Below are 26,865 nucleotides of genomic sequence, written 5' to 3' on the forward strand. Positions count from 1 at the left end.
CGCGTTATTGTGCGCCTATGGAGTTTTGAGCATCACGCTTCTGTGGCATCTGGAGGCATACATAGCATTTTTAATTCAAGCAATGGTCTTGTGCCAATGAATGGGACGGGTACTCGTTTATTGTGACATGTCTACATGTTTTATGCGCTGTGACGTTGTGACACGAATCATCGCTCTCACCCAGGCTTTCCAATAGGCCAAAACAACCACGATATGCCCCTTCCGCGCTTTACTGAGGCGGCACGTACGGCGTAATCAACAGCTCGCTAAACTTTTCCAGCTTCTCCTTTCCGCGCACCTCCTCGACCAGCAGGGGCATCTTGACGACGTTGAAGTCCTCGGCGTACAGCTCCTCGTACTGGTCGAGGTACTTCTTCTGCATCTTGCGGCGGGCGTTGCACTGGTCGCACTCGCTCGACTTCTTGGGGAAGAGGAGCTGGTTGACGACGATGCAGTGGGTGTCGATGCCGTAGCTGGCGAGCTCCTGGATCATGCGCTCCGTCTCGTACAGGGAGAGGAACTCGGCGATGCAGACGCAGACAAAGGTGGTGAGGTCGGCGTCCTTGAACTGGGTGTTGACCTCGGCGATGGTCTCGCGCAGCGACTCGAGCTTCTCCATCATGTCGTTGAGGTTCTGGCCGTTGGGCAGGGTGCCGTTGTTGCCGAGGAAGCCGTTGAGCAGGGGGCCGTACTGTGACGACAGCTGGGAGACCTTGGCGAGGGCCTTTTCGAGGACCGAGGGGAACTGGAGGAAGCGCAGGGTGTGGCCCGTGGGGGCGGTGTCGAAGATGATGGTCTCGTACGAGAGGGACTTGACCTGCTTGAGGACTTCGGCGAACGACATGGCCTCGTCGATGCCGGGGATCTATAGGATCAGTCAGTCAGTTGATTTGCTTAAGAGGCGGGCATATTGCTTCGAATCGAGGCTCGGCGCGCGGGTGGCGCGAAAAACGTACGGCGAAGGCCAGGTCCTGCATCATGCCGCCGATGCCCCCGCCCATGGCGTTGAGGTCCTCGGCGCCGTCGGCCTGGCCGGCGAGCAGGTCCTGCATGCTGCCGTTGGGGTCGATCTCCATGGCGCTGAGGTTGTCGAAGCCGTTGACGAGGCGGGCCTCCTTGCCAAACTTTTGCGAGAAGGCGTCGGAGAGGTTGTGGGCGGGGTCGGTGCTGATGAGCAGGACGGAGCGGCGGACGCGGGCGAGCTGGATGGCGAGGGAGCACGACGTGGTGGTCTTGCCGACACCGCCCTTGCCGCCGACGAAGATCCAGCGCAGCGAACGCTGGTCGAGTAGCGACTGGAGCGTGGGCTCGAGGGCGTCGTCGGCGGAGACGACGGCCGTGGAGGACATGGTGGGCGGTTGGTAGGAAGGCGGGTGGGCGAGCGGGTGAAGGCGAGGAGGGAGCGAGACGAGCGCCCGAGGTTGGGGGGGTTTGAGGGGCGATGGTGTACGTATCGTAATGTGGTGAGGCGGCGGTGTCGTCACGGGCTTTGGTGTTGCGTCGTTGCGACGATGCAAACCACAGGCGGCTGCTTCTGGAAGGCTCCCCTCCCCGCCTTGGTGGGAGGTTCCAGGTTAGCGCTTGGCTCCACTGGCGGCCTGGCAGGGCGGGATGGAGTGCACGTTCCTTGCCCCTAGGCTCCCTGTAAAAGGTGAGGCGAGGCGCTGATGGCGGGGCAGCACCATCCGGCGAAGTGGCGGGGTCGAGCCGCGAGGTCGCGGTGGAGGGGCAGCCTGAGCAGTTGAGACTCGAGGGGCCGCGTCGGCGGTGCGGGGCCGGCTCGGAGACGGGCTGGAGTCTGGTCACTTTGATCCTCGGCCGTTGAGCCTCAGATGTATGTACGCACTTACCCACGAGTAGATGAATTGTGAATTTAGCAAGTTCTGTTCCGTGTTTGTATCATCTATTTCAGACCCTTGCCGGTCTGCCAGACATGCAGGCTGTCTCTCATGAGTGGCCGCCGACGACCGGGCCCTTCAGGCCTGTGCAACATTTTACGGTGCTACCAACCACAGCAGTGACAGGACCGTGTAGGTGCTTCCAGCCACTGGCCGTTATCAATTTCCAAAACTCACGGCAACGGATCAGGACTCCAAGCCATCGTCATCGGATGCCCGGGAAGCGCCTGGCCTGTTTCCCGTCTTGTGTCACTCCAGACACCCACCACCTCTGCGATCCGCGCCCTCCGTGTTGCAGCATCGTGTAAGCAAAGCAGATCCTTGGGGTCACACAACCCTAATCAGCGATCGCGACCGCATGGGCGACTGCTTCCGTGTAAGCTGAATCGCCGACTCCTTATCTTCACCGCGAGCCTTCGTGCGCATGCTCTGGCGGGGTCTTTTCGTTTGCGAAGGAAAGGCGACTTAAGGGTTGTAAGGTGGCTACCAGCGCCAGCGCAGAGCAGCATACCAGACCCCCTGAACCAACGCTGGAAAACCTCACGCGATTGCCACATCATGCACGTCGTCGGGCGCCCCCTGTTGGCCTTTCCATGTCAAAACCCAACAGCACGCCCTTTCGTGGGCCTTACGAGAACGGACTGAGAGCCGCCAAACGCGCAATGGCGGGCCTGGCCTATCATGTGTCAGGTTTGCCGTCGGGACGGGCAGGTGGGCCGGTATTAGTCGCAAGCGTAGTGCTTAAGTGTGAAATCCACCAGCATCAGGAATCAGAGTCAGACTTGATCCTCTTTCCATCCTGCGACCCGGCCGTGCAATCGCCCCCTTTGACTCGCCTTGTTTATTTTTTTATTTTCATTTTTTCATTTTTTTCGTCTAGCAGGCTCGGGATCTCAGTAAAGTGCCATATTTTCTCGCCGTCGTTTCGTCACCTTTATCCAGCCCCCTTGCTAAACACCATGGCTATCCCCGCCAAGGTGAACCTCACGGATCCCTTCGAGGTGGATACCCTCCTCGAGATCCGGACCTCGGGCATGAAGAAGATGACTGGCTTGAACATTGAGTCGGGTATCGATAAGAAGCTCTGCCCCGGGCCCATGAAAGTGGGCAAGCTCGGCCTTGAGGGAGACGAGCACGACCCGACCTTCCACGGCGGGCCGGACAAGGCCATTCTTGGATGTAAGTCGCTGATCCGTCCATCTCCGTGCCCAAGGATGAGCCATGGCTGATAGCGCCCGACCAAATCAAAGACTGTTCTTCACATTATGCCGACTGGCAGCAGTCGTATCCCGAACGGACGGACCGGTTCGTCCCGGGAGGTTTTGGTGAGAACTTTGTCACGGCGCGGATGAACGAGCGCAACGTTTGCATCGGCGACGTCATCTCTGTCGGCCCCGAGCTCGTGCTGCAAGTGTCTCTGCCGCGCCAGCCCTGCTTCAAGCTCAATCACCGCTTCTCGCTCAAGAACTTTGCCCCCGTGACGTACCAGACGAGCCGCACCGGCTGGTACTACCGCGTCGTCCGCGAGGGCACTGTCCGCGTCGGCGACGACATTCGCCTCGTCGAGCGCAAGTGGCCCCAGTGGACGGTTGAGCGCGTCCAGGAGTACCTACACCGCACAACGGACAACCTCGAGATGAACCAGCAGCTGGCCGATGTCGACGCACTGGGTGAGGAGAGCCGCGGACAGTTCCGCAAGAGGGTTGCAAAGGCCCTGAGGAAGGCAAGGGCCGAAGCGGAGGACACATGGAAGGACTTTAGGATCACGGGCCGCAAGATGGAGACGCCCAGGATCGTGTCGCTGGTGCTCGAGGCGGTCAACCCGGATCCCGATACGGAGCTGCCGCTGGCCGGGGCGCACGCGAGGATCAAATTGCCAAACGGCCTCATCCGCTCATACTCCATCGCCGCCGGTGGAGACAGTCTCTTCAAGGTCACTGACAAGTTTGAGCTGGGCGTCGCGCTCGACGAGAACAGCCGCGGCGGCTCGCGCTACCTCCACGAGACATCCAAGGTGGGTGACATCCTCCAGGTGGGCAGAATCACCACGGGCATCGGCTTCGCCAAGTCTGCGAGCAACCACTGCTTCATCGCCGGCGGCATCGGCATAACGGCCTTCCTGCCGCTCATCAGGGGCATGGACGCCATCCACCTCAGCTACAAGCTGCACTACGCCGTGCGGTCCACCGACGACATTCCCTTCCTCGACAGGCTAGAGCCCCACAAGGAGAACATTGTATTCTACGACAAGTCCAAGGGCGAGAGGATGGACGTCAAGAAGATTGTTAAGGACTTGATGTGGAACAGCCACCTGTACGTCTGCGGGCCGAACCGCATGATGGAGGCGACCAAGGCGGCCGTCGAAGAGTCGGGCATCCCTCCGGACGAGGTCCACTACGAGGCCTTCGCCGCCGACATCTCTGGCGATCCGTTTGAGGCGGAGCTGTCGGGCAAGAAGAGCCAAGTCCTCAAGGTTGGAGAGGATGAGAGCCTCCTCGAGGTCCTGAGGCGGGAGCTCCCTGACTTCCCCTCGAGCTGCGAGGTGGGCAACTGCGGGACTTGCAAGATCACCGTCAAGAGCGGGCGCGTGGACCACAGGGGCTCGGCGCTGTTGCCCGAGGAAAAGGAGACGTCCATGCTGGCGTGCGTCAGCCGCGGCATCGGCAGGATTGCTATCGAGGTCTAGAATTGAGCGAAGAACTGCTTGAGCACCAGCTCCTTTCTGTTTGGCTGCCAGCACGGGAACGTAATCTCGTATTCGACCATGTAAGAGCTTCTAGGGTGGCTGTAGATCAACGCGAGGCTTCCTAGTCGCAATAACGGAAGGCGGGCAGATGGCAGCGAATTGTTCACGGACGTGGCGTCGTATCGTGAACGAGCACTGCCTTCAAACCCCGCCTCAGCTTCAGCTTTCCACCCCCCGTTTCCAGCATCCACGAATAAAGATGATAATGGTTATAAAAGATGAGATGACCCCTCATTCTGTCGGTCCTGGCTGCATGTCAAAAGAATAAGCGCCCTACAAGACCAGTTCCACGGCTCAGCCAATACACAGCAATACAAACGACCGCGTCTACTTTCCACACCATGGCCGACTGGAAGCCGCCACCCTTTGGCACGCCGACATGGCTCGCCATTCCCGCCACTGATGTCACGCGAGGTAAGGCCATTGCGCGTATGCAGAACTTTGTGTTAGACTACAGCTACCGTGAAATGATGTTACACGTTGAGAAAAAATCCGTCTGGCGCATTCGCCGAGAGTTAAAAAGGCTCGTGAGAGGGCGTAGCTGACGGATCTTCTTCCTTCAGCGTCCGAGTTCTACAAGAAAGTCTTCAGCCTCCCATACAAAGACCAGCCCGCCAGCATGTCCCCCGACCACATCCGCCTCTTCGACCTGACCAAGAACGGGCTGAACATCAGCGGGGGCATCCTCAAGGCGCCCGACGAGTCGGGCGCGTTCCGCGGCGGCAAGGGCGGCGTGTGCGTGCACTGGTTCGTCGAGGACGTCGACGAGTCGGCCAAGGTCATTGAGGCGGCGGGCGGCAAGATGCTGACTGAGAAGGAGAAGGAGGGCGAGTTTGGCGCGTTTCGCTATTTTGAGGACACGGAGGGCACGGTTGGGTCGGTGTATATGCTCGTCAAGTGAAGGCCGCTTGTCTGGATTGGAAGCCCCAGTGGGATGTCGGTGGGCGAGACACAATATGCATTTGGCCCTGAGAGAGGCTATTTAGACACTCGTCCATGTCTATTTGCTCATCGCCGTTGTTACTGCTGTTACCATTACCGGCGGCGGCGGCATGAGAGCCGTCGCTGTCGTCAATGGTGCTACTTCCGGTCGTGCTGTCGCAGGCGTCGCTGACGTTGCTACCGTGAATACGACCTCAGCGGGGGCAATAGCTCCATGCACTTAAGCGTCCAAACAAGGGTGTTGCGGATCAACTTTCCCGTTGCTGACATTGCCGTTTGGACACACCCCGAGGTCCGACTTCATCCCTCACTTTCTTCTCAAACCGACCCATACGTATTGCTGGCAGAGTGTGGCGTGCAATCGATTGGACAGTTAGCGATACAGTCTGGCACATAGCTTGCAACATGGATGTGGATGAGCTTCGAACATCTCGTCTGCTGCTGCGGCAGCTGCACACCAACGACCTCGGAAGTCAGGATCTCGAATGGTTCCACCGACTTTGGAGCAACGAGCTGGCGACGCAATGGAGGCAAGACCGTTTATCATATCGAATGTTGTGTAGCTGACAAGACTAGTTATCGTGGACGATCTGAGACCGAGGCAGACAGCCAGCAGTGGATGGCGGGGATTCTCCCGCGCAACGCCACCGGCAAGAAGGTCAAGATAGCCTTCGCGGTGCTGCCGAGCGTTACGGAGACACAAACCGCCAAAGCCGAGGCATTGGGCATCGTGACACTCCTCTCGACGACCTTTCGTCTGGCTTCCGAGCCCGCGGCCGATCCTGAAGACGACGGCACCACTGTCGAGCTTGGCTACCTGTTTCACCCGGACTCTTGGGGCAACGGATTCGCAACCGAAAGCCTGCGCGAGTTCATCAGTGCATATGTCAAGCAGCGCGCAGCTCGGGAGCAGCAAGGGGACATGCAGTTTGAGATCAGGGCCAGTGCGCACAGCGCGAACGGCGCGAGCGTCCGCGTGCTGGAGAAGCTGGGCTTTGAGGAGCTGGGTCGGTTCGAGCACGAGGGGCGGCTTCCCCTGAGGAAGGAAGCCTCTAGGGAAGTGATTTTGCACATGCGCCTGAGGAAGTAGCCTGGAACAAGCAACGCTAGGTAGGTACTAGGTAGGCCTGGTGGCACCTGCCGACTGCTAGAGGGGCGGCAGCCAGGTGTTGAACAGCTGGCCGCAGTGGCAACGCTCCGTCTGCCTGGGCTGTTCAACAGTGCTGGACCGTTTCGAGCAATGATTCACTGATCTCTGGCCAGACATAACTCGTGCTTGACGCGCAGCCCTGTCCCGTTTTGATTTGTTTTTCTCTTTCCTTCCGTCCTTTTCCTTCGTGCACTTCCTCCTCTCCCTGCTCTTCCCCCAGCTCCTCCCCTTCCTCCTGTTCCTTCTCTTGGCCTACTCCAGCTCCGTATATTGTTTGATCCCGGACTCGAAAAGACTGCTGTTTTGATTCGCGACGATTCGTCGCACGGCGCCTCGACATGAGTCTCTGGATCATGACGTGCTGCTGCTGCGGCGCGGAGATCAAGGATCCGGACGAGGCACCCCACGCCCCGTGGATGACTCTTTACCGAGCCGGTACCTCTAGCTCATTCATTTCCCCCCTTTGTGCATGCAGCTAACCTATCGCCGCCAGTGTACGCAGAGAATGGCTTGACTGCTCCCGCATGCCTCTCGGGGGTCAGCCTGCGGGTGGACGAGCGCGAGGATCCTGATGCCGACCGCGTCGTCCTCGACAGGGATGAGTCCATCTTGGACGACCCGATGCCCTCCACTGAGATCATTCGCCTCATGCGCACGAGCTTCAACGACCCGCTCGTGCCCAGCGCAGATGGACCACAGGAGGGCCGCTGGGGCTTTCCGTTTCACGCCTCTTGCTGGGACATCATGGTCGATATCGCCGGCATGGGCAAGGAGGACGAGGACCTGCAAGCCCTGTTCGAAGTCCTTCGCTCGTTCCCGTGCCCACAGGCCGTCATGTCCTGGGGACACAGTTACTTCGGCCTGTACAGAGTTACCGAGGACACCGAGTTCCTCAGCCCAGAGGACGGCAGGAGGCTCGCGTACGCTACCTATACTAGTGTTGACCAAGACGCCCAGACTCCCGTCGAGGACTACGATGCCGCCGAGGACGGCCACTTCGCCGGTGATGTCCTGGAATTTGCAGACTTAGTTGCGCCGTCGCCGGCCACTTCCCCGAAACCCTTTCGCACCGACGACGTCTCAGGCGGCGGCACGCTCTCGTTGCTGCCGGACGAAATTTTCACCGACATCCTTCTTCGTCTGCCGAGCAGGGACGTCCGCAACGTACGCATCGCATCCCGCCGCGCTGCCCTCATGCGACTCCCCGACGCCTTCTTTCACTCTCGCTTCGTAATCGGTTACGAGCTCGCGCACATCTGGGAGGCATACGATGTCAAAGAGCATTACCGCGGCACATGGCATACGATATATACCAACTTCAAGTACCTGTCTGATCATCCTGCCCTCATCAACCGCAAGCGCGTGTGGAGGCTGGCTCGAATGGTCGTCGGCCTGGTCAATCAGACCGTGGGCCTCTCGTGCGACGGAGAGCTCGCCTCCAGGCCAAAGACACAAAGCTACGTTTCCGAGCTCAACAACGGGGCTCTGGGTATGGCGTGCTCGTCCAAGTGGCTAGAGGATCAGAAACGTCCGTTCTTGGTCCGGACCTCCGGCTTCTTGTTTCGGCGAATATATCTGCCCGGGAAGATCCGCTCCGTGTCGGCCTGTACGGTGAATGTATTTGGCCAAAACTATCTATCTGGGCTACGTTTTGAAGGAGAAGAAGGTGAAACGAAGCAGATTGGCTACGTGCGTGAGTCCGCTCTCCAGACCCTAGAGTGGTCTGAGTTCGATGATCGTTCCGACGGCATCGTCTTGTTTGGACTCTACCTGGCCCATGATGAAGTGGGCGTACGAGGAATCGCCGCAGTGACCACAGACGAGGAGCTATCGGCGTGGATTAGAGATCACGTCGGCATACCCAAGAGACGCCTGGTCGTCGGAGGAACCCCTCCCATGTGCCCCAACTGGCCGAGGATCCTTGCCCGCATTGACGCTGGTTTTGATGTATGGCATATGCCCCGAACACGATGTTTACGCATGCTAACGCTCTCTACTAGGGTCTGAGACTTCTGTCTATGGCGTTGCGCAGCAAGCACTGGCCAGAGTGCCCGGGAGACCCGGGTGAGCTGGACCATCGCGACAGCGTCAGCTGGATACCGGATGTCCCTCCGCCGGGCCTCATCTACTCGAAATTCACAAATATGAGCGGCTCGTCTGCTCGCTGCTTCTCCGCGACAGAACCATCCTTTCTGTGTTTCTTCGGTGGACCCACGGCTGAGATTCCCGAGCACAAGGGTCGGATCACGGTGCATATCAACTCAGAGAGACGCATCGTTGGCTTCGAGACCGTTCTGGTCAACGGTGACCACAGAACTATGATTGGAAAGGAGGCAAGCACACGCAACAGCTTCGAAGTTGACTTTCCAGACGATGAGCGCGTCGTCAATGTCATCTACCGCAAGCACCGCTACGGCCCGGATGAGATTACCGTACGAAACACAAAACCCCCCGCTATCTACTGCATTGAGTCCCAAGGCTATGAAGCTAATGTGTGTGGGAATAAAGATCTATACTAATAGACGACGTATCGGCCGCCTGTCGGCGCCTCTCTCGTCATCGTTTGGCCCACGCCCCAAGAGGCCGTCCTTGTCCTTCAACCACGAAGCCGTGGGTTTTTACGGCTTCATGGTGCGTGACCGCAGCTCCAATCAGGGAGAACACCCTTTGACTAACATTCTCTTAAGGAGTGTGGCCTAATCGGGGGCATTGGCCTGGTGTACCGTCCGCTGCCACAGGAGTGACTGGCTACATGGACGTTGGGGTGGCTGAGAAGACTTGTCGGAGCTTTTGTGTAATTTTCTGGTTTGAGCGCATGGGAAGGATCTTGTGATACTAGAGAGACGTTGTTTGAACACCAGTGTGTTCTGTTTGGCCACCATCACTGCTGTCGCTGTGGCATTGCTCCCTTTGCTGGCGTTGCCTCTGCTCCTGTCACTGCCTCCGTAGCTGTCGCCTCTAGCACACTATCTTCAATCACCCAGTGTGCGAGCCAGGGGAACAGAGTTTGCAAATGTTTTGGGTATCATTGTATATGCATTCGCCTTCTATGCCCTGTCGCCATCCTCCGCATGATGCTATGCTGTGCCAACCTCTCACGTCGCCAGATGCGCCGCTCCACACTACTAGGTACGTAACAACATTAGGAGCTCAGCCTCGTAGCTGCTGTGTAGGACCAGGATAGAGGCCGGAGTGGATTTGGAGTGTGCATTGGGACACTGGAAAGCCCCGTAGCTGAGAGAGACAGGCTGTGGATGAATGTGACAGGTGAGGAATCTGTGGCCTCTGAGCGAGCATTAGCACGCTGTCTCGTAGGAGCTGGAGCACGGTCGGTGACAAAGCAGCGTCTCAGACAATTTGAGAAGATTGGTAACGCGGTGGTTTGCAGCATTGACCAGAAGTGACGGCTCAGGAGACCTGAACCATCTCTGGCGCCTCTGATGGCCCCGCGGCGTCATCATGATAAGGGGCTTTGAGGGGAGGGCAAGCGTAAACGTACCGTTGCCTCGTTTGCAAAACCTGTAGGCTCACGTCTCCGGCTTGAACTTGCCCCTCTTCTCCTTCATGGCGTTGACCTTTCTCTTGTCGTCCTCGAATCTCCTTATCAGGGCGGCCTGCTCCTGTTTCCTCCTCTCCCGCAGCTGGAACCTGTAAAAGTCCTTCATCTCCGCCTTCTTCTTCTGCTGCTTGTCGACCATCTTCTGCTTGGCCTCCTCGGCCTCGCTCTTGCTCGCCGGTGCCACGCGGCCGCCGCGCGTTACAGTGACGAAGCCGTCCTCGTCCGGTTCGTTGCGTAGCCTCTTGGCCATCTCGGCGGCCTCCTTCTCCTTGCGGTTGAAGGCGTTGAAGAATGCGTGCACTGCCTGTTGCGTGGCCGTCTTGTCGACGCGGCATAGCTGCAGGTGGGTGGACACCCATGTGGCGCCCAGCGGAGGGACATCGTCTTCGACATTCTCGCCCCAGACCGGGTATTTCTTCGTCTTCTGGAGCTTGGCGATGGCCTTGAGGACGAGCTGCACGCTCTTCTCGTCGGCGAGCAGCGCGACCGCGGTGCCGCTGCTCCGATGTAACCGGCGGGTCCAGATCTCAGGGAGCCGTACCGCCTCCTCTTCGCGTGCAAGCTCCTCTGCCTCTAAATCTGCCCTCTTCCGCTTTCGCGCAAATCCTGCTACCTTGGCGGCGTGCGCAGGGTCGACCGCGAGGACGGCAGTCGGCTCGTCGTCGAATTTGATCGTCTCGAATCGTCCCGCGCCGACAAGGGCGGTGAAAACGGCTCTGAAGTGGGCTTCTGTGCTGTCGGCAGGCACATTCTTCAGGAAAAGGCTGCGGGAGTCGTCCGCAGTGGGAACGTTGGGAGCATTTCGTCGTATCCTGATCTCGTGCACGGCGGTTGTTGGGAAGGAGGGGACGGCGGGCATGCGAATGGGGAGGATGGCGAATTGATCGCTCACCGAATTCGCGGCTGCCATGTTCGAGCGGTCGCTGCCGGTTGCAGCGAGCTGTTTGTGAATGAGTTTCAGTCGCACGATGGAGTTGTCGATTGATGATGGACCCTCGAGGCCAGGAAGAAAAATATCGGGCCCACCACTTATCGATTGACACGGTGCGGTTTTTCATTTGTACTGTATTAGCCCGCGCCGTTGACCGTTGGAGCTGCATGGGCCCACGCGGAGCTGCCACCACCATTAACACCAGGATTCCAGGAACGGGGAGCCATAAGTCTCTATTCATTGGAACCGGGAGCGAGCTCCTACTCGCACTTCGGGACCAGGCTATTCGGCGAAGCTATACAGGACTGTCCTCGCGTGTCTCGTGAACGACGCCAAACAGCTCGTCAACGAGCACTGTGACTCCTCAGTCTAGATTCGAGGTGCGTGATGATGTGGTTCGAGAACGGCCACACCTGATGCTGTCCAAGTTGAAGGACGTGGTACGATAAATGCGATTTCATGTCTATAACAGTCTATTTACAGCCCAGAGATGACCGTCATTATATCTGGACTGCTCTTAAATGTTGCAAAGTCCAGCCGTTGCGGTTCCACTGTTATTGTGGCCTCCATTTTAATGCCCCATGATGGGAGAAGATATGCCGCTGGCGTTGAGCACCACAAATTTATGAGTGAGCAGCAATGCTGTGGCTCCTTCTACCCCATTCAACCCTTCACCACCAGGCCAGGGCCAACCCGCATGACGCGCAAGACCGCATACATGAAGCCCGACACCGTGGCAAAAGCACCTGCAAACATCCAGCACCCGAGCCAGTTCAGCGGCTCCTGGGTGCCGAGGATAGCGCCGGCGACGGGACCACCTATCAGCATGGAAAAGGCAATGACGGTACCGAAGCCCATTCCGACGCGGGTTCCAAGCTTAGATCGGTCAGGCGTCAACGCGGCGAAGCAGACGGGCGGCATGGCGATGAAGACGCCGCTGAAGAAACCGATGAGAACGGTCAAGACCATGTCCTCGGCCAAGTGGCGGACAGCCGCCATGCAAAACAGCGTGACACCCGTGAGAATCGCGCAAGGCGTGATGGTGTTGAAGGGACCAATCAGGTCCGAGAGGGCGTTGGGCAGGATCCGGCCGAGCGTCGATGCGGCGTTGAAGATGGCCACCATGTAGAAGGACAGGCTGCTGTCGGCAAGGCCCAGGTTGAGAGGATAGAACGAGGTGTAGAAGACGGCGACGTTGAGGCCCGCAAAGCCCACCATGGTGGCGACGAGGAACAGCACGTAGGGCTTGTCCTTGAAGGCCGAGACGTCGATCAGGGCGCGGGCCTTGGGCGCCTTGAAGCGCATCTTCATGACGGCGATGGGGATCATCAGAGTCCCAAACACGACGAAGCCGATGATGCGGGTGGCCCAGGCGAATCCGACCTGATCCATCAGGCGGTTGAGCATGATGGGGTAGATGACACCGCCAAAGGAAGATCCGGCGGAGGCCAAGCCCATGGCAAGTCCCAGCTTGGCCCGGAAGTAGGACGGCATGATGGACGCGCAGGGGACGAAGAGGCAGCCCGCGCCGATGCCGATGACGAAGCCTTGCGAGAGAATGACCTGCCAGTACTGGCTGCACAGGCTAAGCATCATGTGTCCGAAAGTAATGGCGAGGCATCCGAAAACGATAAGTGACTTGAAGTAGCCCCGATCATAGATGGGGCCAGCAAACAGGCCGACGAGGAACACCAGGTACGCCTGCAGGGCGCCGATCCAGGAAATATCCGAGGATGACCGGTTGAACATTACGCCTGATTCGTAGTAGGATTGGTAGACGCCAAAGGTGTTCAGGAGGCCCCATGAGTTGAAGAAGAGCATGAAGCCACCCACGACGTGGAGCCACGCAACAATTCCGCCATCAGGAGGCGGACTCTGGGCCGTCAAGGGCGCCGGCGCAACGGGCTCTGGTTCTGTCTTTTCCATCGGCGGTTGCTGCTGCTGCACAGGAGTCGCTGTGTTTCCAGAACCCGAGTCTGAGCCGCTCAATCGAGGCGGCTTTTCGTCTGTAAGTGTCATCGTCTGTCGTGTTATGGATGCGGTCTCGCGATCTCGAGTAGGTGTGGTTGACAGCTTCCTTCAGCGGCGGCGACACGATGCGAGTCAAGTCAAGGATGCAAGATCTACGGCACTTCCAATGGCTTAATTACATCTGAGCAAGGGGTCCAGCAGTATACTTGTACTCTGCGGACCACGGATTGAAGATTTCCGTGTAATTCTGCGACTGCGGTCTTCGGACTTACACGCACGGAAATCGAGAATTGATAAGCCCGTGGCCACAAGGGCCCGGGACGTGAGTGCCAGCGACCGAGCGCACAGGCCCCTGCCGCCTGCTGAGGGCCGTTTCTGGCATTGTGTAACGCGACAGGCATGCAAAGCAACTGCAGGCCTCAACCCAGGCAGGCTCGTGATGGATGGTGTTGGTTGGCAAACAAACGACCCCGTTTGGCCTCATCAGCCACCTGGTGGGGCCGGCCGGGCGAGTCCCGTCGCCTCTGCCGCTTCCCCGTTTTGTCGCACTAGAGCTGCTGAGAAACTCCGAGCCGCGAACCCATGCCTGCGCGCGGCGCGGCGGAAATAGGGCTTTCTGTTTTGGGCGGAGCCGTTCGATACAGCGCAGGGTCGGATTTACGAGAGCTCGGAGCTCAGCCAGATAGCCAACGCCAGTCAGACCACCGTGACGATCACTGCGGGAGGAATGCATTTGGCCTGAGATGCGGAGACCGGTACTGTCGCCCGACATGTCGCCTCATTTACATGGCAAGCGATGCTTGAGATCGTCCAATAAGGCCAGGGTGATGCCGCATCCTCGGTGCAGCAACGAAGCTGGCTGCGAAACACCGCGCCGAATGTGAGAAACCGACATCGGCGTTGGGAAGGCACAGGTCCTATTTTTTTTGCCAGAAATCTGTGAAGTACGTTCATCGCTCTGCAATGCTACCGAGTACGGACCCATCTGCCGACGATCCGCATGGACAGCTGGCGCCAGGTGCCTGTAACATTTGGGAGCCCTCTCATCGGCAAAGCAGCCACTGGTTCTCTGGGCCCAAACTTCGTTCTTGGAATTCTCCAGAAGCCTGCGGGGATTCAGCGGAAGTGATTTGTCCCGAACGCAGAGTGAAGAGAGCCAAGGAGTAGGAGAGCCACTATGAACGCGAGAGGTCGAGAAGGCGGGGAAGGCAGGAGTGGAAGGGAAAACACGAGAGCCATAAAGGTAATACTTGGGTGGCCTCCTGGTAGCCGCCGAGAAGCGTTTCTGCTGCGACTTGAGAGACCACGGGCTTACGCGGTGGAGCTTGCGAGCCGCTGAATGGGCCGACAACGTCGGGCCTCATTCACTACGGCATCAAGCGCGCCTAGCGAGGGCGCACCGCTGCGCTCCAATCGGAGACAGCTCGTCGGCAAAGAATGCCGGTTCGTCGATGTCCAGCTCAAGGACACCCAATAGGCGGTCTTGACCAACGCCGGCTCTTGCGACTTCGTCAGGCGACGGGCAGCCCTGGATCTCGTATTGTTGTGTTCGTCAGCCTCCCAGCTCGCCAGCCCGTGCCTTCAAACTCTTCGTCGCAGCGGCCCGGCTAGCTCTTTCTCCCCAACCATCATGAACGTTGCTCTCTAAGCTTCAGTTTCCTCACACATAGACACGTCGTGTCCATGAGTCTCGCGAGTCTCTCAAGTCCACCACGTTTCTCCCCTGTTACGTCGCATGCTGAAGGTAGCCCTCTGACTCGTCCTCTTATTAGATAGTCAATGAGCTCCTCGTAAAGAAATGGCGCGCGGAGGGCCGGCTCGATCTTGAGTTTGTTTCGGGGGCTGTTTGGTGAAGGGGGTTTATTATGCGTAGTATGATAGTGTTTGCCTTACTGCTACGCCACCACAACAGAAACGAAATGTTATGTACCTCTCACTCCTCTCACTCCTATCCTACGTGCCTCTCGTGCCTCTAGCTTCCCCATATTTCCCGTGTCCCTCGTGTCTCACATCCATCACTGCTCTCGTAGTGCCTCGAGCTGTTGTGCTCCTCACCCGCTGCCTGGCAAGCAAAGACGACATTGCTGAGCAGGGCAACATTGGTGTACTCTAATAAGCGATGCAAACACAAGTAAACGTTGACACATCAGACCGTGCTCTTGTTGACCGGGGCAGTGTGGTCGTCCACGCCTCCGTCCAGGGAACCGCTGCTCTCCTGCGCAGAGACATCGCCATCCGATAGAACATATTCTTCCTTGTCGATATGGCGAAAGTGGAAATACTAAAGTAGAAGATGTGAGTGTTAGCAGCAGCTCTAATAGTTGTGGACATATGTGGAGGGAACGTACGAAGAAGACGGTCACCACGGCCCCGAGAATGGTTGGTGCTCCGAAATCCCACACCAAGTGCGGATCAGTGATCACAGCCGAGACGGCCAAATTTACAACGTATGCCAGGCCAACAGAGAGGAAAAGGTTTATTGCGGAGAGGAGGCCACGCATATTTGGACTAGCTCTCGAGTAGGCAATTCCGTATGCTGCCGTTCGTCAGTACTTCAAGACATGGATTAGGTCCAACGCGATGGTTCATACCTGGAACATTGATGAAGAGCTCTGAAAAGCCGCCCAACGCGTAGGGGATTGCAGCCCACCAAAGGGAAATGGGCGAGACAAGTCCTTCTTCGACGCACTTAGGGTCCGTAGACCCGTACCAGCCGCAAGGATTCGTTTGATACGCTTTGTAGCATAAGATGCAGTAGCCGAGACCTGATATAGTGCTGATGAAGAATCCAGTCGTGATTCTGGACACGGGACCGTAATGGATCCTCATATTCCGTAGAAGAGGATAGAGACCGTACTAGAGCAGAAGTCAGCCTAGTTTCTCATGACACACAAGTGCCTGCGAGGATATGTTATGACGACGGGGGTGGTTCTGCGCCACACGACATATATCCATGGAGACAAGTGCCGATAAGAGTGAGGCACTTACGTTCAGCACCGGACCCAAGACAATGATGGAAAGGGAATTGAAATTCCCGATAACGTCGTTCGGTACTCCGTTTCCAATGAGCATTGTGCTGAGAAAGTTTGCGGAGCTCCCGATGCTACCACCTATCAGCACGAGCGAAGTTGAACGACAGCAATGAGGCACGTACCCGTTGTCATTCCAGAACTGGACGGGGAAGAAGAAAAACATGCCTGTAGCCTGCATCGTGCGCTTGACGTCCTCGACGAATTGGTCGTTATAGTGTGTTTCTGGTCGCCGTCCGCTAGCCGCGATAACGGAGGGCTTGCCAGCCTCCCACCACCCATCACGACCAATCCTCCAAACGCCGCCGCCTCTCATGCAGTGACCTATGACCCGGAAGACATTGGGAAGATCCGAACCGCCGGGCTTGTGTAAAACAAGGCGAGGTTTGAGCCACAGGAGCATAAAAGGAAGAGGAATATAAAGGATAAGGGGGAGCAAGAAGGCCAACCACCATCCTACATATCGTGCCGAGTACGACGTTGCGGTTGACATGAAGGCACCAATATTAATGAGTAAGTAGAACCATAGCATTACCCGCTCGGTGCTATGCTCGGGGTCCTCAATGACGCGTTCGCCAGACTTCAGCGTAACAACTCGAGGCACCCTGACCGACATTTGATCCAGGAGCAGTGGCGACACGTTTGGCTTGAACATAGCTAGTATTCATGTCAGTAGTCATCTAAATTACTGATTAAGGGAGCCTACCAGCACCGATCGCCAAGATGTACACTCCGATAAAGAATGGTATCTTGGCTGTACCGTTCTCTATAAGCTGTTTCGCCCCCCCGACGACGATGAGGACGTGTCCGATACCGCAGACGATAACCCCCCAAAAGATGAGCGGAAATCTACCCCACTTAGCATCCGCTAGGTAGCCGACCACGAGAGGGAGGCAGTATGCTATCAAGCTGAACGATTGCGAAGTGGCGTTCTATACTTAAGTCAGATAGGCCAAGATCTGGGGTTGAGGTCGTTAGAGCTTACCGCGACTTGCTCGCCCAAGCCCAAAGCACCCTGCGTAGCTTGAGATCCCTCGGGAACGGATCCATAGCCGTTGCCACCTTTGGGTAGAGGTCGGTTGATGTAGTTGGTCCAGATTTGAGCACAACCTGATGAGTCTCAGCATGAACCCGTGCATCGGCACGTACTGCTTCGCAAGTCCTACCATAATACGAAGCTCTTTCGCAAAATTCGACGGCACATAAAAGATATGCAACCGTGGGCAGTTTGCCGGGGACTCGCCGAAGAGTAGCGAGCTCCTCCTCGGTGGGCTTTCCCTCATAATCCGCGACCGGGAGTGCCACATCGAGGGCTGCTACTTGGGACTTTTCAGCAGACGCGCTTTCAAGTGCCCCATCGCCGGCGTGAGCCGCTTCGGCCGGCATTTTCTCTGCTGCGTCAGGTTAGATCGGCCGTCAGGGCAGTCAAGGCAACTTCCACATACACATGGCGGCGTGCTCTCGTCAATGGCAACGAAATGAAGAACACAATGCAAGGTCGCGCATGAGCAGCCAAACCGCGGGGTTGCGCGCCCAAGACATATGTTCTGCTTCTTGTACTCCGTATGTGAGCTTAGGTACAAAAGTAGCTGCTGGAACGTTTGTCGGACGCGCCAGGGCCTGTGCGGACAAAAGTCACCTCGTGATTCTTTCCTTGTACGGAAGCTCATAACAGATAGAGCCATACGTAGCCAATCAATCCAATATGGTGGTGTCACAAACGCGTTGTCGGTGGTGGCGTCGGTCAACCAACTGGTTGCCCAACGGGCCGAGAACTTCCTCCCAGGCGATCGAGAGAGAACCAGGCAGGGATAAATGCACGAGGGGGCCAACATGCCACGAGTGTCGCTCAGTGATGTAGCACGTATCGGTGGTTTGCGCCGACACTGTTCAATATTCCCGTGCCGGCAGCCGGGCGTCGTGGGTGGTAACAGCACAGCAGAGCAAGGGGCCTGTTTGTCAGGGATCATGTACGTCTGGCCCGTGCACAGACCGATGACGAGAGCAACTGGCATTTCACAGAGTAGAGCTGCCGAGCTTGGCGCGAAGCCAGCTCTACCGGGCTCTTACGTCTGTTATGTTGGCCTCAAGTCGAGTCCATTCGTGCTCGTTGTCCATACAGTAACGATCCTTCGTTTTCCCATTCACATGAAGTACTGTACTGTATGGTCTCTCTTCTAAACTTCTCGTAAAAGCAAAACATACACACAATGAGTACTCTAAGATTTCAGAAACCCCTTATCCTTCCAGCTTTGCAGGAAAAGCCGCGCCAAATCGTCGCTCACGGCGCCACAAGCTGCGAGCGTTCGTGAATGCTCCCGTGCCTTGGTGGTCCCGAGCAGCAGGCCCCCGCACGACATGCGGACAAAATTACCCTCGAGAAAGTCGACAAGAAGAATTGCGGGATTGTCTCCATCTGGGCCCTCAACTCCCTTTCGTGGATGGTCTTTCACCCGCCGTACCCACTCATCGAGGTCAACGAGACCCTGCCTGGGAATGTTCAAACCGTCGGCTATCGTCGGAAGCATGTCTTGCCACGACTGGCGGATCGGGTTGTCAATATGGTACACAGGATACGGGGCCATGCGCTGGGGTGAGTCAGTACAGCCTTCGGAACCACTCTCCGCCCCAGACCGCTTATCATGCGAGTGCGTGATGAGATCGATAACCGTGGCCGCAACCGTGTCGACAGGCGTCCAAGAGAGAAGGCCGTCGAGATCCGGCAGAACATTGAGAGTCTGCGACGACTTAATCAAGAACGATAGATGCTCCATCGTGTTCCAATAGCCGCTCTTGCTAGACCCAGCCACCTGGCCAGGACGGACGGTCATGGCATTGAAGCGATCGGGGTACCGGTGGAGCGTTTCGTCCAGCATAAGCTCGCAGATGTATTTCGCATCGCCATATCCCGTAGGCAAGACCGATTCAATTGCCATTCGCTCCTCGGGCACATTTGCGTTGTTCGTGTGCAACGGCCAATGTCCAACGGTAGCGATCGAGGATACGAAAAGGAAGCCGATCTTGTTTCGGGTTTGCTCAGAGGCGCCCAACGCGGCGTCCACTAAGTTCCTCAAGATCTGGAACTGCGGCTCAAATCGCTTGACAGGCCATTTGGCGTTCATCAGCCACGCGTTGTGAACGATGTGCGTCGCATCGCTCAACAGTCCCTCGTAGTCGTCCCTGGCCAGGCCCAATTGAGGCTTTGAGAGGTCCGTCTCCCACACCACCAGCTTCTCCAAACAGTCTTTAGAAAGATCGATGCCCTTGTTCTCGAATGAGTTTAGCTGCCGCTGCCTTGGATCAAGCTTGCTGGGTCTATTGAGGCAGATGACGCGTTTGACATCCGCCCGGCGCGCGAGGTCGGCAACAAGGTGTGAGCCTAAACTCCCAGTCGCACCAGTTACCACAAAAGATATGGCGGCCGAGGAGCTAACACAGGGGAAGTCCCCTTGACCTAATCCTGCCCCAAAGCCATCGGTATAGCGCTGCACATAACTATCAACGACGGCTTGTCGTTCAACAAGGTCAGCTGGACGACCAAGAGGACCGCGTGGGGTGTGCTGTGATGGTTCGCACCTCGGGCCCGAAGCCATTGCAATGATCAGTTTCTCGACGCTGTTTTCTGCTCGCTGGCCGTCGGTCCAGTCGACATGTCCGTAGCCGACCGATTGAAGGTCCTTGGCCCATCTCTTCTCGTCTGTGACTGCATGAGTGCGGCCATCATCGAACAACCACCAGCCCTCAAACAGCCCGAAAATCATGTCGACCCAGTACATTGTTCCCGTCATCTCGAGCATGAGTAGAAGGCCATCAGGTCTCAGAAGCTTCCGCATGTTTCCGGTAGACTCGCACAGATCTCTGGTCGCGTGCACAGCGTTGCTGGCGATGATGATGTGCTGAGTCCCAACCAAGTCCGCCTCAGGAGCCTTCTCGATATCATGCGTTCTGAACTTCATGAAAGGATAAGACTTTCCAAACTTCTTCCGGGCCAGGGCGCAAAACGATGGGGCGAGGTCCGTGAATGTGTACTCGACAGGCAAATCAAGACTTGCCAGGAGCGGAACAATCCAGCGCGTTGTTCCACCAGTGCCTGCACCCATTTCCAGGATCTTGAGCGGTCCATCGGCGTGACTGTGCAGCTTCGAAGCAAGCCGAGACAAAAAGTCTTCCATTTGCTTGTAAAACAGCCGGTTGAGGGGCCATTCGCCATATAAGCCGGAGACAAGTTCGCGGCCCTCGGTCGTGCCGAAGACCAGTTTAATCCCGTCTGTTTTGCCTTGCAGCACCTCTGCCAAGTTGGACCCGGTGTAGAAGGTGAGCTTGTTTGCCGTGTCCTGGTCCGGGAACTGCTGGAGAAGATCCTCGTAGACTTCCTTGCTGGACTTGGCAGGGTACGGCACGGCCGTTCGCGTGATGAACTCAGCATCGACAGTGACGAGCTGCGACTCCCTGTCAAGCATCTTGTAGAGATACTCGACTAAGCGGCTGTGCTCTTTGGGATGCGAAATCCGCGGGAACTTCTGCCCTGGCCTTGCCAGCCGCAAAGGGACTCCAAGCTTCTCAAAGGCTTCCAGAGTAAGCATGATGCACATTTGTGTCTGCATAGGCATCGCGTGCGATACATATTTCGTTTGGCTGTATTCTTCAATCCTTTCGTCCGTCAGTGACTTGGTCTGGTTGAAGGCCTCAAGAACAGTTTCGAAGGGAAGCTTGAGTTCGCCTGCGAACTCGACATCTGTATCTGCTTGAGGCGTTGTGATTGTGGTTTGATGATCGGACGAGGAGTTACTGCGGGTGTCGGAGCTGTCCCTCGCATCTAAATCGTCTTGGTCAGGCTCAGTGTCGGAGTCAACCGGGTTGCCGACCGCCTTTTGTACACATCTGATCAAGCCGGGCATATCAATGATCTCCATGAGCTCGTCTTGAGGAAGAGTGATCTTGAAAGCGGACTCAATCTCATGCGCCATCTCCATACCCATGAGCGAGTCGATGCCCAAGTCTGCAAGACCGCTGTCATTCCTGATCTCATGCAGCTCGAGGCCAGACAGGTCTGCGAGAATTTCCTTGACTTTAGGAACAACATCTATGCCCGAGGGTTTCGAAGCCTTCTGGGCTTTAGGCGGCACGGCCTCACGACGCGGTACCGACTCGAAGTTGACGTGCCCGAGTGGCAATTGTGTCTCCAACGTCCCCGCTTCATCAACGATGGCTGCCTTGGAAGTTGGCTTGGAGTCTACCCCTGGAGAGAGCCGAGTCAGGAGTCTTTGCATCGTACTTTTGGCGACCTTGACAAAGCTAATGCCAAGGATAGCCTCAATCAACGAGCCATCGTCAGGGTTGTACACAAACACGTCAGTCAGGAATGCCTTTTCTGACGGTTGGTGATGAGTTGCCAGCACGTGAAGGGTATCGGGCTGCTGTGCTTTCGGAAGACGTATCCAGCGTTCAATGCCATTGGCAAGGAACATATCACCAGGCTCTCGGCCAGTCATGCAGTTGACGTAGATGCCACCCACCTGGCAAACAGCCTCTGTGAAGTATGCGTCCTCGACTCCGGGCTCATTGTGGCTGACCCTGGTAACACAACCAGCTGACTGGTTGCCCTGCCCGACCAGCTTCTGAAGCCCACGATAGTGCTCAGAGTACTCGACGATCTCCGAGAAGATGTTGTAGATGTTTCGGTGAGACAAAATCTCGTCGACATCGGGGCTGCTCATCATCTGCAGATATCGCCTGTGTCCCATGAAGCGTTCCAATCTGGCAAATTCTAGCCTGAGAGACACGTCTTCGGCGGCACAAAAGTCAATTTTGCCAGTCGTGTGCACCATCTGATCTCCACCTTTCGTCCCATCCGTACTGAAGACACGGAAACCTGAAAGTTGCATTTCCTTTTCGATCTCAATGAAGACCGTCCGTCTGTGATTGACGCAAAGGGGCGACAGGTTGTCCACGAGATGGATTTGCGGTTCGAGCTTTGGAGAACCCGAGTCCGAATGCAAAGTTCGAGCGGCCTCTATGACCATGTCCAGTTGAACAATGGATGGGCAGATTGGTGCGGTGTTTGCGATGATATGGCCCTTGACGAACTTCTCATATTCAGGAATTGCCGTATTAATCCTGAAACGCGCGACCCGATTCTCATTGTCGAGATAGCCTTGGAACTCCAACAGAGTCTTGGGTGGCTTGGTGGCGATTGTGGTCGACGGCTCCGGAAGTGCAGAGACCTTGGGCGGCGTCTTCAAGTCAAGCCAGTGTCTCGTTCCGTCGAATTGATAAGGGGGCAACAGGAGTGGCGTATGTTGCTTCGTCTGGCTGTTTTGATGACCCCAGAAATGCACAGGCACGCCGGCTCTCCACAGATTGGCCGTCGAGTCGACGAGGTTGTTCCAGCTGTTCTCTGCGTTGATGTTGATGGCCTGGAAGTGAGTTGCGCCGGGGTTCCCAAGTGCTCTGCTCGCCATTGTCGTGATAGTGGAAGAGGAGCCGGCTTCCAAGAAGACAGCGGTTGGATACCGCTTTGCGAGACGCTGTATGGCGTGATTGAAGTACACGGGCTGACGAAGATGCTCCGCGACGAACTTGGAAGAGAACTTTCCCTGCCAAGAACCTTCAGTGGCCCGTTCTATAGGGATTGTCGGTTCGCGGAAAGTTAGTCCGCGAGCGCCCTCCTGCAGTTTCGTCATCAATGGTTCAACGAGAGTGGAGTGAAACGCATTCGTGACGTTCAATTTCTTGGCTCGAATCGGCACAGAGTTGGGCATCTTGTTCATGGCGTCTGCGACCGCGTCAACTGACGCGTCAGGACCGGCGAGGGTAAAACTCTTGGGGCCATTGTAGCATGCAATAGTGACTCCCTTTGCTTCAGCCTCGGACTCGGCAAGGAGCTTCTGGAGATCTCCAAGTTCCGCCTCGACTGCCATCATGGCTCCTTTCTCGGGGCCCCACGAGTCTTGGATTGTGGTCGCACGTCTGATGACCAGCTTGAGCGCGTCTTCCATTGACAAGGCCTGTGCGATGCACAGCGCGGTGAGTTCGCCGAAACTGTGGCCAACGACGGCGCTTGGTTTGAGCCCAGACTCAATCCAGCTTCGCGCGCATGCATACTGCATTGCAAACAGGACTGTCTGCAATTTGACAATGCTCTTGATGGGCGAGCGCTGGAAAATACTAGGGAAGATGCTCCCTGCACCTAGGAATCGAGCAGCGGCGTCGACGCGACCGAGATGCTTCTTCAGGACAACTATACTGTCGTATAAGCGGCTGTCTAGCCCAACAAACGTCGATATTTGGCCGCCAAAACAAAGTATGACGGGTCTGTCCTGGGGTTTCGGAAGGGAGGCAATCGGAGGAAGGGAGGGGACCAGAGCCTTCCCAGAGAGGTAGCTCCCGAGTATGTCTCTCAGCTCGGAGGTCGTCTGCGCCGTCAAGATCAGATGCCGATCAAGTCCCCGATTGCTTTGTCGGGCCAAGTTGAATGCGACATTGCTGATAGACAGATCCTCATCGGACGCGTCTGCGCGGCTTCCGAGGTACTGCAAGAGTGACTGGGCGTACCGTCGGAGGCTCTGATCATCCAGACCGCAGAGCGAGATCGGGTATTTGAGTTGGGCAAGGTCCCGGTCCGACTTGGGCAACAGTATTTTGGCAACCCTTGGTGCTTCCGTCAGGACCATCGACGCATTGGAGCCTGATGCACCATAATTGTTGACCAGAGCTGCCCGGAAATCTGCCTCCCAGGGACGCAGCTTGGTCGGGATGCTGATCCTGTCTGTTGGAGAAGCACCAATAGCGGGATTGATCGAGGAGAAGCTGGCCTGTGGCGGCACCATGCCCTTATTGATCATCAAGAGGACTTTGATCATAGACACAATGCCTGAAGTGCATTCCACATGACCGACGAGGCCCTTGACTGAGCTGAGCATCAACGGCCTCGAGCGAACAGGACCGCCGAAAACCTGTCTAATGCTGTCGTATTCAGCCGGATCACCAACGGCGGTTCCCGTTCCGTGAGCCTCGACGACCGAGATCTGACTAGGTTCAAGACGGGCCTTCCTGGCGACTGTGCGGAAGAGGTCTGACAGAGACGGGGCGTTGGGGACGAAGATTGGGGTGCAATTCTGGTTTTGTTGGACACCGGAGGCGGCCACGACACCAAGGATCTGGTCACCATCTGCTACGGCAGCAGACAGACGCTTCAGAAAGACTGCGCCCACCCCTTCGCCACGACAGTAGCCATCTGCTTTGGCATCAAATGGCTTGCACTGCCCTGTCGTGCTCAGGAAGGATGCGCCAGCCAGATTCTGAAACCATAATGGGCTGGTCATAACGTGAGTGCCGCCGGCCAGTGCAGCTGTACACTCTCCGTTGATGATCGCCCGACAGGCCTGATGAACTGCTACCGCAGACGACGAGCAGGCCGTGTCAATAGTCAGGCCCGGCCCAGTCCATCCGAAATGATGGCTGACCTTGCCGGCGACGAAGCCCTGGAGGTTGCCAGTTGCCGAAAATGCATTGGCTGGGTGGCAAGCAATGTTGTTCTCATAGTCGGTAGCACAGAGTCCAATGTAACAGCCGATGCGCTTGTCCTTTTCGTCAGCCTGGGACTGGAAGTAGCCGGACTGTTCAACAGCCTGATAGGCTATCTGCAGAAGCAGCCGCTGCTGAGGATCCATTGTGGCACTTTCCCGAGGGCTTTTCTTGAAGAACTTGTGGTCAAATTCGTCCGGGGAATCGACCAGATTCGCGAACCACTTTCGTTTCGGATCAACGTCACGAAAGGCCGTTGTCTCAAACGACATCCGCTCCTTGGGAACCTCCTTATGCTGCGACTTTCCTGCGCAAAGGAGGTCCCAGAATTCTTCGAGGTTGTTGGCGCCTGCCACCTTGCAAGCCATGCCAATGACAGCAATGTCATTGTCCGAGGCTCCACGATGTTGCGTCGCAAAGTCAATGTCCGCCAGGTGCACGACTTGTCCATTGAGGGACAGCATGTGCGACGGTGGAACGCAACGCTCGGATCCAAAAGATATAATGAGCGTTTCCTTGTCCAAAAGCGTGGTCTGCCGCAGTGTAGACATTGTTTGGTGCCATTTGGGAGGTTCGGTCAGAATTGACTTGAGAGCATGCTGATGCAAACTGCCCTGTTCGATGAGCCGACCTCCGTCATTGGACCGGGCCGCAAGTCTGATCTGAGACGCGTCCGGAAACCGAAGGTCCGGGTTTGCATCGCACAGCTGGATCAGACTTGGCAGGATGTCCAGATGACATCTTCCATGAAAGCGCCCATATAGGCCGATCTCTGACGAGATGAAGCCAGCTTGCTTGAGCCTTTGATGGAGCTTCTGGATATCTGAGATAAGCGACGTTACTGTCGCACGATGTTCATCGTACTCGACGGATACGTAGGCCTAGAAATAGGTACCCCTATTAGTTATTTGGTTCTGCGTGAAATAATGAGTTAAAATGAAGGCTGCGGTGGGTGTCGTACCTCTGTGAACTCATCCAGTATCCTTCTCAACTCCTCTGTCCCCTTGTCAGAAGACCAAGACACCCCAAGACACTTGGCGGGGGAGGTGTTCCCCTGGGCATCAACAACCATGCCAACTAGCATTCCAAGCCGTATGGCCACGGCGCCATATTTCTCGAAATCCTTCCTGTTCTGCGCACTTGCAACGGCAAATGCGCTGAGGAGGCCCGTGCAAAACCCAAGTGACTCTTTGCCATTCAGGATTCCTCCGTCAAAGGGGTCGATGCGGCCGTCGACCTCTGGGTTGATTTGCTCGATAAAGGCCGCATACTGGGTCAAGTGTGAAATGACGACCAGCGGAATGAGCAGCTTATTCGGTAAGGGATAAGTGATATTGAGCTCAGAATGCTGTTCAGAGGTGAAGAATTCCGCCAAGTTAGACAGTTTCACGTGCCCGGTGTCGTCTTCAAGTTCTGGAAGAGTTGCCGTGATGTTATTCCACAGTCTAGGCAGTTGTCCAAGAGTTTGAGGGATCCAGGCAAGCTGGGAGTCCCCAACAACGGTGGCGCGTAACTTGGCGAGTTGTGTGGAGTCGAAAGAGAGGGCAAGGGGTCCAAACAATAGGACGGCTGGCCCAGCCAAAGAACGGGACTGCGTATCAGCCATGGCCCCTCGTTGAGTTGTAAGGGTTACTTGAGGTTGAACTTCATGCAAGGGAGAATGAGTGGACGTCTAAAGTGTAACTCTCACCCCTTTATGATGTTCGGCTGGGAAGTGGGACGGGCACTTCTGTGATCCTCAGGCTCATCAGCAACATTGAAGGCTCGGTGCAATCTGAACTCACTTCCTGCTCCTGGTATTGGCTCACCAATAAACCCATATTTACTCCTGTATCCGGGCTGGGAATACTGCGCGGAGTACCCCTGTCCCAGAGTTCTTGATACATGAGAACGCTCAGTAGATGCCCTTCCTTACGGGGCTTCTCGGCAGGACTCTCAACCGGCCAAAGGCTGCCAGAAGTCAGTCTGGCGAACCTCGAGATTGCAAAGCTCGATGAACAGCCAACCTAGCAGCTGGAAACACTCAGAATGGCTGCGATGCGACCATGTGAAGCCGCGGGCGTGAGTATCCCCGGCCCGAGAAGGCGTGCGGAATCCCTGGTCACGCCCCTTG

General features: G+C 56.6%; 8 protein-coding genes across 8 annotated transcripts; 4 read left to right on the forward strand and 4 right to left on the reverse strand.

Moving 5' to 3' along the window:
• Positions 1 to 229: 229 nt before the first annotated feature.
• Positions 230 to 1,349, reverse strand: PLICBS_010362 (Golgi to ER traffic-protein; the record flags this gene model as incomplete). The annotated part of the gene is made up of 2 exons (XM_018326528.2): positions 230 to 865; positions 957 to 1,349. 2 exons carry the CDS (start codon positions 1,347 to 1,349, stop codon positions 230 to 232), a joined length of 1,029 nt encoding a protein of 342 aa, XP_018174848.1.
• Positions 1,350 to 2,857: 1,508 nt separating this feature from the next.
• On the forward strand, positions 2,858 to 4,584 carry PLICBS_010363 (uncharacterized protein; the record flags this gene model as incomplete). Its single annotated transcript, XM_065601922.1, has 2 exons — positions 2,858 to 3,077; positions 3,131 to 4,584. 2 exons carry the CDS (start codon positions 2,858 to 2,860, stop codon positions 4,582 to 4,584), a joined length of 1,674 nt encoding a protein of 557 aa, XP_065457994.1.
• Positions 4,585 to 4,985: 401 nt separating this feature from the next.
• Positions 4,986 to 5,545, forward strand: PLICBS_010364 (uncharacterized protein; the record flags this gene model as incomplete). Its single annotated transcript, XM_018326526.2, has 2 exons — positions 4,986 to 5,058; positions 5,208 to 5,545. 2 exons carry the CDS (start codon positions 4,986 to 4,988, stop codon positions 5,543 to 5,545), a joined length of 411 nt encoding a protein of 136 aa, XP_018174846.2.
• Positions 5,546 to 5,991: 446 nt separating this feature from the next.
• Positions 5,992 to 6,676, forward strand: PLICBS_010365 (uncharacterized protein; the record flags this gene model as incomplete). The annotated part of the gene is made up of 2 exons (XM_065601923.1): positions 5,992 to 6,074; positions 6,163 to 6,676. 2 exons carry the CDS (start codon positions 5,992 to 5,994, stop codon positions 6,674 to 6,676), a joined length of 597 nt encoding a protein of 198 aa, XP_065457995.1.
• A 398-nt stretch (positions 6,677 to 7,074) lies between these two features.
• Positions 7,075 to 9,480, forward strand: PLICBS_010366 (uncharacterized protein; the record flags this gene model as incomplete). The annotated part of the gene is made up of 4 exons (XM_065601924.1): positions 7,075 to 7,171; positions 7,230 to 8,683; positions 8,737 to 9,168; positions 9,424 to 9,480. 4 exons carry the CDS (start codon positions 7,075 to 7,077, stop codon positions 9,478 to 9,480), a joined length of 2,040 nt encoding a protein of 679 aa, XP_065457996.1.
• Positions 9,481 to 10,263: 783 nt separating this feature from the next.
• Positions 10,264 to 11,205, reverse strand: PLICBS_010367 (ribosomal RNA-processing protein 7; the record flags this gene model as incomplete). The annotated part of the gene is made up of 1 exon (XM_018326524.2): positions 10,264 to 11,205. One exon carries the CDS (start codon positions 11,203 to 11,205, stop codon positions 10,264 to 10,266), a length of 942 nt encoding a protein of 313 aa, XP_018174844.2.
• Positions 11,206 to 11,889: 684 nt separating this feature from the next.
• Positions 11,890 to 13,152, reverse strand: PLICBS_010368 (uncharacterized protein; the record flags this gene model as incomplete). The annotated part of the gene is made up of 1 exon (XM_018326523.2): positions 11,890 to 13,152. One exon carries the CDS (start codon positions 13,150 to 13,152, stop codon positions 11,890 to 11,892), a length of 1,263 nt encoding a protein of 420 aa, XP_018174843.2.
• A 5,293-nt stretch (positions 13,153 to 18,445) lies between these two features.
• On the reverse strand, positions 18,446 to 26,358 carry PLICBS_010369 (type I Iterative Polyketide synthase (PKS); the record flags this gene model as incomplete). Its single annotated transcript, XM_065601925.1, has 2 exons — positions 18,446 to 25,633; positions 25,714 to 26,358. The coding sequence occupies 2 exons, from the start codon at positions 26,356 to 26,358 to the stop codon at positions 18,446 to 18,448; spliced, it is 7,833 nt and encodes a 2,610-aa protein (XP_065457997.1).
• Positions 26,359 to 26,865: the final 507 nt, after the last annotated feature.

Source organism: Purpureocillium lilacinum (assembly GCF_023168085.1).
Source record: "Purpureocillium lilacinum CBS 284.36 DNA, scaffold_8, whole genome shotgun sequence".
Lineage (NCBI taxonomy): Eukaryota > Fungi > Ascomycota > Sordariomycetes > Hypocreales > Ophiocordycipitaceae > Purpureocillium > Purpureocillium lilacinum.